Source organism: Cnephaeus nilssonii, assembly GCF_951640355.1.
Source record: "Cnephaeus nilssonii genome assembly, chromosome: 5".
In the NCBI taxonomy this organism is placed as follows: Eukaryota; Metazoa; Chordata; class Mammalia; order Chiroptera; family Vespertilionidae; genus Cnephaeus; species Cnephaeus nilssonii.
Genome location: NC_137076.1, coordinates 32711539 through 32726727, shown reverse-complemented (window position 1 = coordinate 32726727; position 15189 = coordinate 32711539). Strand labels below are relative to the sequence as shown.

The window sequence follows — 15189 nt, the reverse complement described above, 5'->3', positions numbered from 1 at the left end:
GGCTACCGGGGAGCCTGCTAGGCTGAAGGAGGGCCACTCAGCTGCTCTGAAGGACAGGGAGACACAGACAAACGGACGGAGCAGGCACCGCCTGCCACACTCACCCGGATCTCGGTGTGCACAGTGCATTTAACCAGTTTGAAGTTCTTCCCAGAGTTGAAGCTGTTGCTATAGAAGCAGACCTTGAGGATCCGCACGTCTTCCTTTTCCACATCTACTGGCACCACCATGGGCTCTGGGGGGCCTTCTGGCCGACATAGCGTGCCCACCTTTACTCGGCTCAGGGGCTGGGACACCCCAGACATCCTCTCAGACAGCAGCTAGGACCAGCACATCGCAATCCTGCGGAGACAGCAGAGAGGCAGCCTGAAGCGAATCATGTAGGCCCACATGCCTCACCCCCCAGGGACAGCACCCAAGGAGCTGAGACCCACGCAAACAACACCTTCTCCCAGTCCCAGAAACCTCCCTTAAAGGCACTGGGGGAAGCTGAAACACAAAGCATCCGTTTGCATAAACATCCGGGTACCATTTAAAACCCAGACCTGGAACCCCCAGGCGGTGTGCACTCTCTTCTAGAAGCCCCCTCTCTCCACTCCTTTTCTCTTCCCACACTGGATCCTAGACAAGGGGCCCACACTTTGCAAACGAAGCTGTGAGAGGAGGCGGCCACCGCATGGTTCCAAGGCACAGTGAGCAGAAAAAGCAAAGAGGACAGTGGAAAATAGCAGGAGAGAAGCAGGGACACGGGGGAAAAAATGAGAAGAAACAGAATTGGAGAATGGGTGGCCTGGAGGGCACTGGAACGGAGAAGGCAGGAAAGGACCCAGGTGGGTGGCCAGGCTGTCAGCTGCTGGCTTTGTCTGCCTCCATCCGAAGCCACCACCAGCCCGAACTTTCTGGGCAGGAGGCCTCAGTCCTACAGGAACTCACATACGGCACATTGTTCACTGCAGGCAGGAGAGCTCAACAGGAACAGCACTCCAGCTGCCCAATCTGGGAGGGAGCTGGGCTGGGCCCCTGGAGGACCTGCCCAGTTCTGATGACAGTGGGGCTGACATTTATATAGACGATAAGAATCCTCGGGGTCTTTAGTTCGCCCTGAATCTCAGCAAAATGGGTCCTTTTGAGCCAGCACATCACTGTTGGGCTTACCCCCCACTGGTCCAAAGCAGGAGTGCCCGAAGGAAACAATGGAAGTTCCAGCTGCAGATCGGTGGTATCAACTTTAGCTCTGCATTAGGATCCCCTGCAAAGGTTGTAAGAAAGCCTAAAGCCAGGCCCTGAGCTCAGAGATTGCCACGAAGCTGGCGTGTGGGGAGGCCTGGAATTGGTACTTTTAAGTTTCCAAGGATTTTTCTAACATTCAGCCTGGGTTTGGAGCCACTGTTCTAAACTAAGCTTTGGTCTCTTTCTGAACCCATACTTACAGAAGGATATCTTCCTTCTAACAAAAGACTGGCGGGGGAGGGGGAGAGGGACACTTAGGGGGACATTCCTAGACCAGAAGAAGTTGGGAATTGGCAATGTTAAAATACAAATGCGTGTCTGGCCGGTGTGGCTCAATGGTTGTGGCTCTATGAACCAGGAGGTCATGGTTCCATTCCCAGTCAGGGCACATGCCCTGGTTGCAGGCTCGGTCCCCAGTAGGGGGAGTGCAGGAGGCAGCTGATCAATGATTATCTTTTATCATTGATGTTTCTATCTCTCTCTCCCTCACCTTTCCTCTCTGGAATCACTAAAAATATTTTTTTAAAGAGATGAGTACATTTGAAAAGGTTACTTGAAACCTATATGATCTTATTTTTAAAAAATACAAATGCGGAATCAAATATATTGGAAGCGGAAGTAAAATCTGTGTTCATTCATTCACACTGTACTGGGCACTAGCAAGGAAGATGCACACACACACACACACACACACACACAGTCATTCGCTTCAGAGAGTCATTCTTCTGAAAAGCCCACTGTGTATTAGGAGACAGAAAGAGAGGCAGTGAGGGCGAGGGAAGGAGCAGGGTGTGTCCCTTCCATGGGGGCAGGCAGACACTGGGCAGAGCGCCAGCCTGAGTCCACAGGGCAACCAGAATTTGAGACAAGACAGATGGAGAAAAGAATCTTCAGTCTGTGTTATTTTAGAGACTAATATGAATAAGCTAGAAGTATCCGTGCATTTTTCAACCATTATCTTCTAAGCATATCCTGTGAGCCAGTGCTCTGCTGGGTAAGTGGCGTGTGCCTAAGTTTCCCCAGACCCTCAGTAAGGACTCCAGAGGAGGTGCCTTGAGGAATGGCGAGTGTGTGACCGGGAGGGGAAGACAGCCAAGGGAGGGTTATCGATTGAGTTACCATCACTTGGGCAACCGCAGGGTAAATCCACAGAGCTAGCTACTCCTGCCAGGAAGGGAGGGATCTGGGCATTTACACACCACTTTTTTTTCTCCTTTTTTTGAATTTATTGGGTTGATATTGGTTAATAAGATGAAATGGGTTTCAGGTGTGCAATTCTATAATACATCATCTGTATATTGTATTCTGTATTCACCATCCCAAGCCAAGTCCTCTTCTATCACCAGTTATCCCCCCATAGCCTCTTCAACTTCCCCACACCCCCTTTCTCTCTGGTAATCACCATGCTGTTGTCTGTGTCTATGAATTATAAGGGGGTTTTGGGGAGGGGGGGTTGTTGTTTTTGCTTAATCCTTTCACCCTTCTCACCCAGCCCCCAATCCCCATCCCCTCTGACAGCTGTCGATCTGTTCTCTGTCTATGAGTCTGTTTTCATTTTGTTTGTTAGTGTATTTTGTTCATTAGATTCCACATATGAGTGAAATAATATGGTACTTGTCTTTCTCTGACTGGCTTATTTCACTTAGCATAATGCTCTCCAGGTCCATCCATGCTGTCACAAAAGGTAAGATTTCCTTCTTTTTTATGGCCGAGTAGTATTCCATTGTATAAATGTGCCACAGCTTTTTTTAAAAAAATTTCTTTATTGATTAAGGTGTCACATATTTGTCCTCATCCCCCCATTCCCATCCCACACCCCTCCCCACGGATGCCCCAACCCCCTGTTGAACTTAACCATTGGTTAGGCTCATATGCATGCACACAAGACCTTTGGTTGATCTTTCCCCCCTCCCCCCACCCTCCCCTATCCTCCCTCTGAGGCCCGATAGTCCGATCGATGCCTCCTTGTTTCTGGTTCTGTTGTTGTTCATCAGTCTATGTTGTTCATCATTTCCCCTAGATGAGCGAAATCATGTATCACTAGAGATATACTTATATGAACTGAATGTGAGATGAGCAATAATAGTTATGCTGACAGGCAAATGAATCAGTCTGTAGTGAGTTTCTTTCTGGACCAACAGTTCTTTTGAGACCCAATATCAATGTCCACCAGTTCCTTATGAGTACATGTCGGCACTGACCCCTCAGCTCTGGATGGTGGACAAATGGTGGTAATGCAGGTCCGACTCCCTCTGGTTTGGTCTTGGCCGGACCCAGGGGCACGGCTTCACCCGGACCCAGGGGCATGTGGCCTCACCCGGACCCAGGGGGTGCGCGGCCTCACCCGGACCCAGGGGCGCGTGGCTTCACCCGGACTCAGGACCCAGCCTCACCCGGATCCAGGGGCACACGGCCTCACCCGGACCCGGGATCCAGCTTCACCCGGACCCAGGGGCGCGTGGCCTCACCCAGACCCAGGGGCGCGTGGCCTCTCCCAGACCCAGGGGCACATGGCCTCACCTGGACCCGGGATCCAGCTTCACCCTGACCCAGGGGTGCGTGGCCTTACCCAGACCCAGGGGCGCGTGGCCTCACCCGGGCCCGGGACCCAGCCTCACCCGGATCCAGGGGCACACGGCCTCACCCGGACCCGGGATCTAGCTTCCCCCGGACCCAGGGGCGCGTGGCCTCACCCGGACCCAGGGGCCCGTGGCCTCTCCCAGACCCAGAGTCGCGTGGCCTCACCCGGATCCAGGGGCCCACGGCCTCACCCGGACCCGGGACCCAGCCTCACCCGGATCCAGGGGCCCACGGTCTCGCCCGGACCCAGGACCCAGCCTCACCTGGATCCAGGGGCACACGGCCTCGCCCAGACCCAGGATTCAGCTTCACCCGGGCCCAGGGGCGCATGGCCTCACCCGGACCCAGGGGCGCGTGGCCTCTCCCGGACCCGGGACTCAGCCTCACCCGGATCCAGGGGCACACGGCCTCGCCCGGACCCGGGACCCAGCCTCACCCGGATCCAGGGGCACACGGCCTCGCCCAGACCCGGGATCTAGCTTCCCCCGGACCCAGGGGCACGTGGCCTCACCCGGACCCAGGGTCGCGTGGCCTCTCCCAGACCCAGGGTCGCGTGGCCTCACCCGGATCCAGGGGCCCACGGCCTCACCCGGACCCGGGACCCAGCCTCACCCGGATCCAGGGGCACACAGCCTCGCCCAGACCCAGAATTCAGCTTCACCTGGACCCAGGGGCGCATGGCCTCACCCGGACCTAGGGGCGCGTGGCCTCTCCCGGGCCTGGGACCCAGCCTCACCTGGATCCAGGGGCACACGGCCTCGCCCGGACCCGAGATCTAGCTTCCCCCGGACCCAGGGGCACGTGGCCTCACCCGGACCCAGGGGCGCGTGCCACAGCTTTTTTATCCACTCATCTACTGATGGGCACTTGGGATGCTTCCAAAACTTGACTATTGTAAATAATGCTGCAATGAGCATAGGGGTGTCAGAATGGCTGTCATCAACAAATCAACAAACAAGTGTGGGTGAAGATGGGAGAAAGGGGAACCCTCATGTACTATTGGTGGGAATGCAAATTGGTGCGTCCACTGTGGAAAGCAGCATGGAGTTACCTCAAAAAATTAAAAATGGAACTGCTTTATGACCCAGTGATTCCACTTCTGGGAATTTATCCGAAGACACTGAAAACACTCACTTGAAAGAACATACGCACACCACTTCTTACAGTCACCATTCCCAGCGTTTCAGCCAGTTCTGCACCAGGGCAGTGGACTCAGGAGACAGGGGAAGTGCTCCGGCACAAAGATGCGGACACTGGCGTGGAGGAGTAAGCAGGAGAACACAGCAATGACGAGGCCCCAGGGGCTATCGGGGGGAACAGTGACAGATCTGCCACCGGATGTGAAATTGACTCACACATGCGTTGCCCCTAAAGAGCATACGCTCCAGACACAGAGGTAAACAGGCACGATATGCACACAGGTAAGTAAACAGACCACAGGGATTCAGGATCTGCTGTGTCTACTGAGCCAGGGGCCCCAAGCCCCCTGGCTTCTGTTTGTTTTACATTAATTTTCAGGCAGGGGCTTCATGAAGCAGTTTTGTGAAGCAGGCACCTGGGGCAGGAAGAAAATGGAGTGGCGTATGGTGTCTGTCCCCAGGGACTAGATCCTACTCATGGGAGCCAGAGGGCCTGCGTCCCCAAGGTCATGTGGAAACCAGGGGCATAATCCGTGCTGTCACGTTGGCCGGTGGGACATGGACTTGGAGCTGGAGAGAACAGTGTGTGCATGTCTGCAGGTTATACCACGCGGCTTCTGGGCATCCGCCATGAAGGGGATCGAGGAAGTGCCTTTCAGGACATGTCCCCCTGGCCCAGGCAGCATTTCCAACCAACTGGTGCCAGTGCCAGTGAGCCGATGAGAGACCCTCCAGGGATTCGCTGAAACACCAGAGAAGAGTACGAGAGAGAACAGTTGAGTAGAAATAAGATGTCAGGAAAATGAATGAGATCTGGCCCGTGCGATCTAAGAAACCCCATTTGCGCACATGATGTGCATCGTTTTCTGAAGAGAAGAGTGAAGGAGATGAGCCCTCTCTGAGAGGCGGAGCACAGGAGCAGAGACAGAGCAGGGGATTAGAAACTGGGGCCTGGCACAGAGGCCAGGGCAAAGTCTTGGGTGGAGAGGAGATAGACAGGGGTTAGACATCCCCCCCACCCTCCAGTGCTTTTAACCCTGCGCAGCTATAGCCAACGGTACAATGAAATGTGGCCCTTATAAACTTGAGGAACCAAGACGATGTAAACATGTAACAAGGATGTGGAGCAACAGGAACTCTCATGCATTGCTGGTGCAAACTCTGGAAGCTAATTGCGCGCTTTCTCACAAAAACTAAGTATACTCTTACCATACCATCCAGCAATCATGCTCCTTGGTATTTACCCAAAGGAGCTGAAAACTTATGTCCTCATAAAAATCTGCACATGGATGTTTATGACAGCTTTATTCATAATAATTGCCCAAAGCTTAGAAGCAACCAAGATGTCCTTCTGTAGGTGAAGGGATTAATAAACTGTGGTACAACCAGACCATGGAATATTATTCAGTGCTTTAAAATATGCTCTATTAAGCCATAAAAAGGCATGAAGAACAGTAAATGTATATTACTAAGTAAAAGAAGCCAATCTGCAAAGGCGACATACTCTATGATTCTAACTATATGACTTTCTGAAAAAGGCAAATCTACAGAGACAATAAAAGCATCAGTGGTTTCCAGGGTTTGGGGGAAGGAGGGATGAATAGGGAAAGCACAGAATTTTGTAGGCAATGAAAATACTCTGTATGATACTAGAATGATGGATACATGTCATTACACATTCGCCCAACTCAGAATATACAGCATCAAGAGAACAATCCTAATGTAAACTATGGACTTTGGGTGACTATGATGTGTCAATATAGGTAGGCTCATATTGTAACAAATGTACCACTCTGGTGGAGGACGACAAAAGTTGGGGAGGCTGTGCGGGAATGGGGGCAAGGGCTATGTAGGAAATCTCTGTACCTACCTTTCAATTTTGCTGTCACCCTGAAAGTATTCTTTCAAAAATCTTATTAAGAAAAAATTAAAGCTGAGAAACCACAGCCTAATAGTTGACCCCCTGCCCAGCCTGACTGGGCAGTGTCTAGCCCACGCAGGAGTCAACCCGCACCCCAGTCCTGACCAAAGAGAAATGCCCATATTGTGTGTGTGTGTGTGTGTGTATTTATATTTTAAATATGTATGTATGTTTTATTTATTTGAGAGAGAGAGGAAGGGATCAAGCCTGCAACCTAAGCATATGCCCTCACCAGGAATCAATCTGATGACCTCTTGGTTCACAGGTCGACGCTCAACAACTGAGCCACACCGGCTGGGTGCTCATATTGTGTATCTGGCCCAGCGCAGTCTGCTGTGTTGGCCATCACCAACATGCCTGCAGGATGCTGGTCTCTCATCCTCATCAGTTTCCCCTGACCCTTGGTTCAGGAGCCATCATTCACAGTGGTCAGCATGGCTCCAGTTTAAATATTTTAGCCAAGTCATTTCAGTCACCCAGGATCTACCTGTACCTTCAGCCCAATGCAGGCTCCGGTCTGCCTTTAGTCCTGTGCAGTAATAACCTATTTATTTCAAAATAACTACAATTTTAAAACTTTAAAAGAAACGTAAGTGCTTTGCACAACAACCCTGGGAGATGGGCAAGGAGGATTATGCCCACTTACAGATAAAAAAAACATACTCAAGAAAGTTTAACCCATCTGGCCCAGGAGTCACACTTCTTGAATAGCAAACTTGGATCCCAAAGCAGATTAAAATCCAAGTTCAAAGTTTTCCCCTCTTTCCTATCTGTCTTTGAAGAAAGTAGTATCTCTTGATACTACTGAGGTTGGCACAAACTTTAGCAAGAAGAAATTGATCATCCCGGCACTAAATATCCCCAGTCCATGACAAATCCCTTCTTGGCTTAGAGAGCATTACCCCTTCCCAAGCTAGGCCTTAGTTGTGTGATCACAAAATCCTCTGACTCTCAACTTGTGACCCAAAAGCCCTGCCCCTCTCCCCAGCCCAGACTGGACCCGCAGCCTGGTAACCCTGCTCCCTGCATCCTGGCTGGCCCCAGACCCTGTGAGCAGCGTGGGAGAGAATGTCCCGCCACACTAGCGAAAGAAAACCCTGGCTCTGAGCCATCGTGGGCTCCAGCTCGCCTCCCAACCACCAGATCTGCCTAAGTCAAAGTCAAAGAATAACAAACACAAGGAAATGGGCTCAAATTAAAACAGGAAAAGTTTTGATTGGCTATAAGAACGCCTTGGCCCAAACCTGCAAAGGTACTAAGAAAAGTTGTAAAATCTCTGAAGTCCACAGGAAGAAAATAAATGACACTCTTCCTGAATGGCAAGACATTCACCTGTCTGAACGAGGGGGGACTGGAGCAGAATTTAAGTCCCTTCAGACTCTCTGGTCTGTTGCTGTACCCAGGGCTGTGTTCCCGGCATGGGAAGATGTCAGGGTTACAAGGGTCAGTATCCCAGAAAAGTACAACCTTGCACTTGAAGACATTGTAGGGTCATGTTACACCTTACTGAACACATTCCGTGTGCCAGGGAGTATAGTAAGTCATCTCCAGTCTCTAGAAAAGTTCCTTAGGATTAGTAATGTTCGCCTCAGACCTTAAGAGAGAAAACTGAGGCTCCTCGAGGTGACTGTCCAAATCACACCACTAGTAAGTGGCAGAGGCTTAAGGCGACTAAGTTGCCTAACTCTGAAGTCCTTCATGAGTAATGTCCCAGACTGGTGTGGCGCTGCAGCCCTGAGGACACGAGTTTTAAACCCAGGTTTGATGAGTCAGATGACATCATGCCACCCATGACATCATGCCACCTTTCTAACTAACTGTCCCCTTTTCATGCCCCCTTAAATCTGGACAATGCATTTTACCCTCGGGACTCTCAGCATCTGCTCTCACATCTGGTTTCCCAAGAGGCCAAGCTTCAATGTCAATTGCCAAAGACCAGAGGGCTGCTGTCATGGCTCTCCTGCCACCATGCTTTGGAGTTAGTGCCCAGCTCTGCCACTAATGTGTTCTGATGGGTCAGAGTTCCCAAACAGCAGTAGTAGGTAGATGATATTTGCTTTTAATGATATTTTCCATGTCCATAGAAAAATGGAAAAGGACACTGTAGAAAATTCATCATAAAGTTCAATGTATTCCATTTGAAGAGAAGTCTTTTATTCTAATACTAGAATGAAATTTGTGCGGGTAGGGTCCCTAGGCCTGGCCAGCGATCAGGGCCGATCGGGGCCTTCCAGCTGCTGGCCTGGGCCTTCGTTAATTCCGCGCTGCCCCCTGGTGGTCAGCGCACATCATATCAAGCAATCGAACTCCCAGTGTCTGGTCGAACTCCCGAGGGGAAACTTTGTACATTAGCCTTTTATATATATATATATATATAGATAGATGTCTTTCCACCTTGTTTGGGGTTTCCAATGCTCATTCAATTATGAAATGACAATAGTCTTTGGAAATTGACAGTGAAGCTTGGCCTTTTAGGGAACCAGACATGAGAGGAGACACTGGCAGGCTAAAATGCATTATCTCCAGGATTGAAAGTTCTGCCATTTATCAGTTAGTTATGTGACCTGGACAAGGTCACCTTGCAAGGCCTCAGTTTCTTCTCTTGAGGAATGAGGTTAATAATACCCATCCTACAGAATTTTCTGGAGAATCAGAGATTACTGATGTCAACTCCCTGGCACGTGTATTTTTAAAATGCCTGTGACTTGCAAAAAAAAAGAAAAAAAGAGTCAGAAACCCAATACTAGTCCCCACTTGTAAAAACTTGAGCTGGCCTGGTAAGTGCAGGACAGGCGGCTGCGGCAGCCCCTTCCGTCCCCAGTGCGCTGAGGCTGCATTCCATCAACATCCGCCTTCCTCCATCCACCTGCCCACCTGAAAAAATCACCCCAACCTCCTACTCTTTGCCCACACATGGTGCCACCGTCGGTCCTGAGAACACCACAGAAGTGTAGAAGGAAACCTCACAGCAACTTCAAAACACCAGCCCTTTGCATCTCACAGAAGCCAGAATGTCACAAGACACTCTTTATTTCCACTCCGTCTCTGAGTCACTTCCTCTTGCCATTTCCACATCAACAAAATGGGGAACACATACATGCCCTTCCTCTGCAACGGCCTGCTGAGAGCAGCCACTTAACAACTTGGCAGTGACCTTGCAGCTGGGCCCTCCTAGCTCCTTGCAGTGCCCCCTCCCCAGCTCGAGCCCATTCAGCCCCCAGTTCCCAGGGGTCGGCATCATGCCTGGTCCCAGGGCTACACAAGCCATCATTTGGCTAATCCCTTCTCCTCCTCTCCAAGCATCCCTCCCCATTACCTCACAGAGGAAGGAACCACAAAGGTTGTGATTATTGTCAGCTATAATTCAATGTCATTCAAAAACATTTATTGAGACTCTCACACACTTCCAGCCCGCCACCTCCGCACACATTACCCACTCAGGATCATTCTCTTGCCAGTACCTGCCGACCCGGAGGCCGGCTGACCTGGGGCTGGCTTTCAGGGGGCAGGAGGGGAGACACAGGGATGCATTACTTGTTTTTCCTTGTTAATGGCACCTCTGTTCTCCTCACTAGTTCAAAGACTGTGATCTCTGCTGCTGAGTAGAATTTTCTTACTTCCCATGTGACCTGTGGCCTCCACTGCTTCTCCAACCCTTCAAAAAACCACTCACCTTCCTCCTTATCTGCCAGTTCATGAGTGATTTTGGCTGGCCTGTTTTTCTCCCTCCTTTCTTCTTTCTCCCTTCCTCAGTCATCCCCCCTCTCTTCTCTCCCTCCTCCTTCCCTCCTTCTCTCCTTCCTTCTTTCTGTTCTTGCTTTTCTTCTTCTCCCCTTCCCCTCTTTCCACCTTCCTCCTTTCCTCCATGCCACCCCTGCCCCTGCCTTCTATGGCCAAAGTGGGGGGTGGAAGGAAAGGCATGCCAGCCTCTGAACATACCAAGATAAACAGAAGAGGGCCCCTGTCTACCAGAGACTCATAGTCTAGTGAAGAGGAAAAAGATGAAAATAAAACAGCCAGAGCATGATATGGGCTGGTAGGGGTCTAAGCTCGGTGCCAGAGAGCACAGAAGAGAGCTTGCAGGGGCCCCAGGAAGTCAGGAAAAGGTGACACAGCAAGGTGTGGAAACCAAATGACCTGATGTAGGCCTGCCCAGGAGGGTGATAAGGGGCTGTTGGGAAATGAGATGAGAGGATGGCAACATGTTAAAGAATTCTACCTTGTGGAGAAGCAAGTTTTCATTTAAAAATATATATATAATTCTAGCCATAGGCGAAAGCACAGGCATGAGCTAAGAGGCAGCAGGAGCAATTTGAGTGAGGCCATGGTATGTTTCACAACTGACAACCCAGGGGAATTATGACTTGAGTTGTAGCTTTTGCCAATTTCTCTGGTGTAAATGCTTCCATTATCGCTAATTTCGAGTTGAACTCACGGAAAGAGACTTGGGGAGAAATGGGTGCTGCCAGTATGTGAGAGCTGTACACACCACTGCCTGAGCAGTGAGAGACCCCGGAGGCCAGATTTCAGAATCGCTTGCCTCAAACCTGCCTCTGGCCCTGATGTCACCTGGTCCCTGCAGTGGCATCACCCCCACACTTCCAAATAGCAAGATACAAGGTGCACGGAAGCACCGAATTTAAGATGTGTTCCTCCCTCCAAGGATCTTCTGTTACTACCCGATCTCCTAAAAGTTATAATTTTTAAAAACACACACTTTGTCATCTTTAACCCCAAACTAAATTCTTCTCCAGCCTCTCCACTTCAAGTCATGGTCTCAAACGTTTCCTTCTCTCCCGCCCTTAAACTCCAGTGAATCTCATTCCCTCCCTGTGTGCATTGCGGTGTTGGCTGTTGAGCAGGGAAATTTGATACCATGATGAGTCAACACTTCAGTTGGGTATTTGACAGAGTTCTTCCCCATTTTCCCAAGCGGTTAATGAGGAGGCCCGATGACAAAGAGGTGTATTCTTAACTGGTCAAATGATTCCTCTCCACCACTGCTGATCAAGTGTGCGTAGCAAGCTGAGGACTGAGTGCTGTTTCAATTGGCCTTGTTCACACCTTTCAACTTGGCATTAAGGAGTTTGTGGTTACAGGACTTGAAGCACCAAGTTGAGCACAGGAGTAGGAGAGATGGTGACTCTCAGGCAGACCACAAAGAATTCCCTAAATCTACACAGGCTGGCAAGACAGGCCCAGTGTTACAAAATGCAATTTGCAAAATGGGATAAATGTGAAGTTCCTCATGTAGATTTAAAAAAAAAACAACCTTCCCCAGTCTGGGACAAGGAAGATGTGGTTTAGCAATGACATGGATTTAAAAAATGGGGCTTAAGCTGTGAACTCACGCTTAGTCACTGTGATGTGGCTGCCAAAGAAGCCCATGCCGTGTTGGGGTTACCCGCATGTCTTTAAAAAAGGGCGGTGATTTCCCCCAAGGCTCTGCATGGACATGACCACAGCTGCGCACTGCCCGTCCAGGGCCCCGCAGTTGGAGAGACTGTGTTCTAGGGTGAGGACGTTCAGAGCCCTCTGTGGCTGGAGACTTTGCCACATGATGCAGATCCTGAAAACTAAAGGGGAAGGGAAGTGATGACGGGATTGCTGGTTTTAAACAGTGGTAGGGCTGCCATGCAAAAGATAGACCCAACTTCTTCATCCAAGTCAAAGTTAAAAAAAAAGAAAAAAAGAAAGTGCAACAGATAGCAGGGAAGAGGGTCTCGGTGTTTGCAGAGCACACACTGTCACTTTCCCGAGTGCTGGCCCCCTGGCAGTCTTGCTGGTGTCTTCCAAGGCAGAAGCCACTGCCATTGGGAGAATGAGGAAAAGTGACTGAGCAGCTTGCCTAGGGTCACCTTTGTGAAGTGGTGGAGGCAGGACCAGGACTCAGATTTCCCATCTGAGCCCAGCAGACACAGCCTACAGCCCAGGTGCCATCAGTAAGCCCGCCGCTCTGGGCCATGTCCACACCTCAAGGCTATTCCTGAGCCAAACAGGATCGCTCAGAAACCTGCTTTCCTGATGCGGCCCCAGGAATGCTGCTCAAACAGAAACTAACACGTAAGCGCATCAGTTTCTAGCCATGCAGCCCTAAAGGGAATGCCAGCTTTTTGATGTATTAATACGTATAACAATGATGGCGACATAGAATTTTTTAAGTTATATTTTATGATACATTTAATACACAGAAACAAATGACAATAAATAATAAGCTCAAGTAGTGTGGTGTTTGTTTGTTTGTTTGTTTGTTTCAACCAAAAAGTACAAACGCACGTCTAACGGTACAGGTGTTGTCCCCTCATCTATTCCCACCTGGAAGACAACGAACCCATCCTCTGAACAAGCTTCTCCACCTGCCAAGCCCCAATCTGCTACTCTCCGCAAATGCAGGATACACTACAAATCTGCTTTGTGTAAACAGATATCAAAACCATTAAACATGATGCTGTCCCCCATCTGTACACTGCAGCACTCAGCTTTCATTTCCATGCGAATTGGATAAAACAGCAATTTAGATGCCCCATCAAACAAACAGGATGCCACCTGTGTGTGAAAAGACTTGGAAAAATTAAAAATAGATGGAAAAATCCTCAGCAGTTAAAAATGCTAAGGAAAACAACTTTGAGGCACCAGTACAAGACTATTCAACAAGCCAAGTAACCGAGAGGAAAACAAGCTGATCTTACGTTTATTGGCTTGAAGTGGTACAATGGCCACTTGATTCAGAACTGGCTTTCTGAAGAGCAAGCTAGTTAAGTATACAACAACTCACATGTGTCGATCTGGTCACCCAACTTTGGGAAATGCCCCCCACATATCTAAAGGGGTGGGCATGGATCATTTGCACAGAGATGTTCCTAACGGTACTATTTTTGTTATTGTTGTTAATCCTCACCTGAGGATCTTTTTTCCATTGATTTTTTTTTAGAGAGAGTGGAAAGAAGAGTGGAAAGGAAGGAGATAGGATAGAAAGAGACAGACAGAGAGAGAAACATCGATGTGAGAGAGATACATTGATTGGTTGCCTCCCACACATGCTCCTGCTGGGGCCAAGGACTGAACCTGTATCCCAGATGCATGCCCTTGACCAAGAATTGAACCCTCGACCCTTCAGTGTGCAGGCCAACGCTCTAACCACTTAGCAACACTGGCCAGGGCATAGCTGTACTATTTCTAATAAATAGTGAGGTAGTGAAATCAGAATAAAATGCTCTGGAGCCATTCTAGCAATATCAATAATAATAAACTCTATGATAACAATATGAGCAGTGGTGATACATGAAAATATTTATATAAAAATGCTCAATGACAGGATAGGGAGTTAACATACTGATTATAACTACAGCTACATAAAAATACATCTATATTTAGAATTACATACAGTTAAAAATCTTAAGTTCTTTTACTGTTCTATTGGATATATATATATATATTTTTTTTTTTAAATAAGTGGCTTCCATAAGGATAGAAGTGAGCCCTCTTTCTGTCATCTGCCTCTAGCTTTTCCTCAGACACAGTCTTACTTCCTGGATTCTCCATGTAGCCCAGAGACTAACCAGTCCTCTTACCCCAAAGCTAGACTAGAGAGAAGAGATGATCCTGAAATCTAGATTTCTGAATCTTACCCAAAATCGGGATTAAAGTGAATAGGATAGAATGATACTGAAATAAAATCTGCCCAGAGAACCCTGGAACTACAGAAAGTTATCCTCATCTCTGGGCCATCTTCCAAGAAAACAGAGTGACTGGCAATGCCTCTGGTCGGGGAAGAAGGGGAGCTTTGCCCCACTGTCACTTGATTCCCCCTCCATCTCTGAGCACATGTCCTCCTCCTTCCTCCCTCCCCTCCTGTGTGCCTGTCAAAGGGCTCACAGCAGCTAACACATAGCACTGCCCTAGACCAACCCTGGGTCAGCCCTTCATGTGCACGATGAGCCCATTCGATCCTAATAACAAATCTGCAGGCAGGAACTGTTCTCACCCTGAGGCAACCAGGCTGAGCAAAGAGACTTCCCATAGGTCACACAGCAAGTAAAGAGCAGACCCGTGATTCCAGCAAAGTCTGAGGGGGCTCCGGGTATGGTCTTGACTGCTATACACTGTATAATTATAGAGTCCGGGACTGCCCGTGAAAATAGACCTTGGCCCATAGACACCCCAGGGTAATGTCCCCTGGGCTCTGGATTCCCATGGAGAGAAGAGTGGATTGTTGGACCTAAAGCATCACCCCAAACAGCACTGGGTCCCATGGCTTCTTCACCCTGGCAGCCGCCATGTGTCCATATAGATATTGACAAAGATCCTCTCCTCGACCAA

At 49.4% G+C, this 15189-nt stretch overlaps 1 protein-coding gene across 3 annotated transcripts in view; it reads right to left on the bottom strand.

The window, feature by feature from the left end:
• Window positions 1–15189, bottom strand: part of PTK2B (protein tyrosine kinase 2 beta) — a 116384-nt gene that overhangs the window by 49979 nt on the left and 51216 nt on the right. For all 3 annotated transcript variants that reach the window (XM_079772120.1, XM_079772122.1, XM_079772121.1), the window contains exon 2: window positions 105–342. In XM_079772120.1, coding sequence (XP_079628246.1) covers window positions 105–305 — 201 coding nt within the window. In that variant the 5' untranslated portion in view covers window positions 306–342. The remainder of the gene's footprint in view (window positions 1–104; window positions 343–15189) is intronic.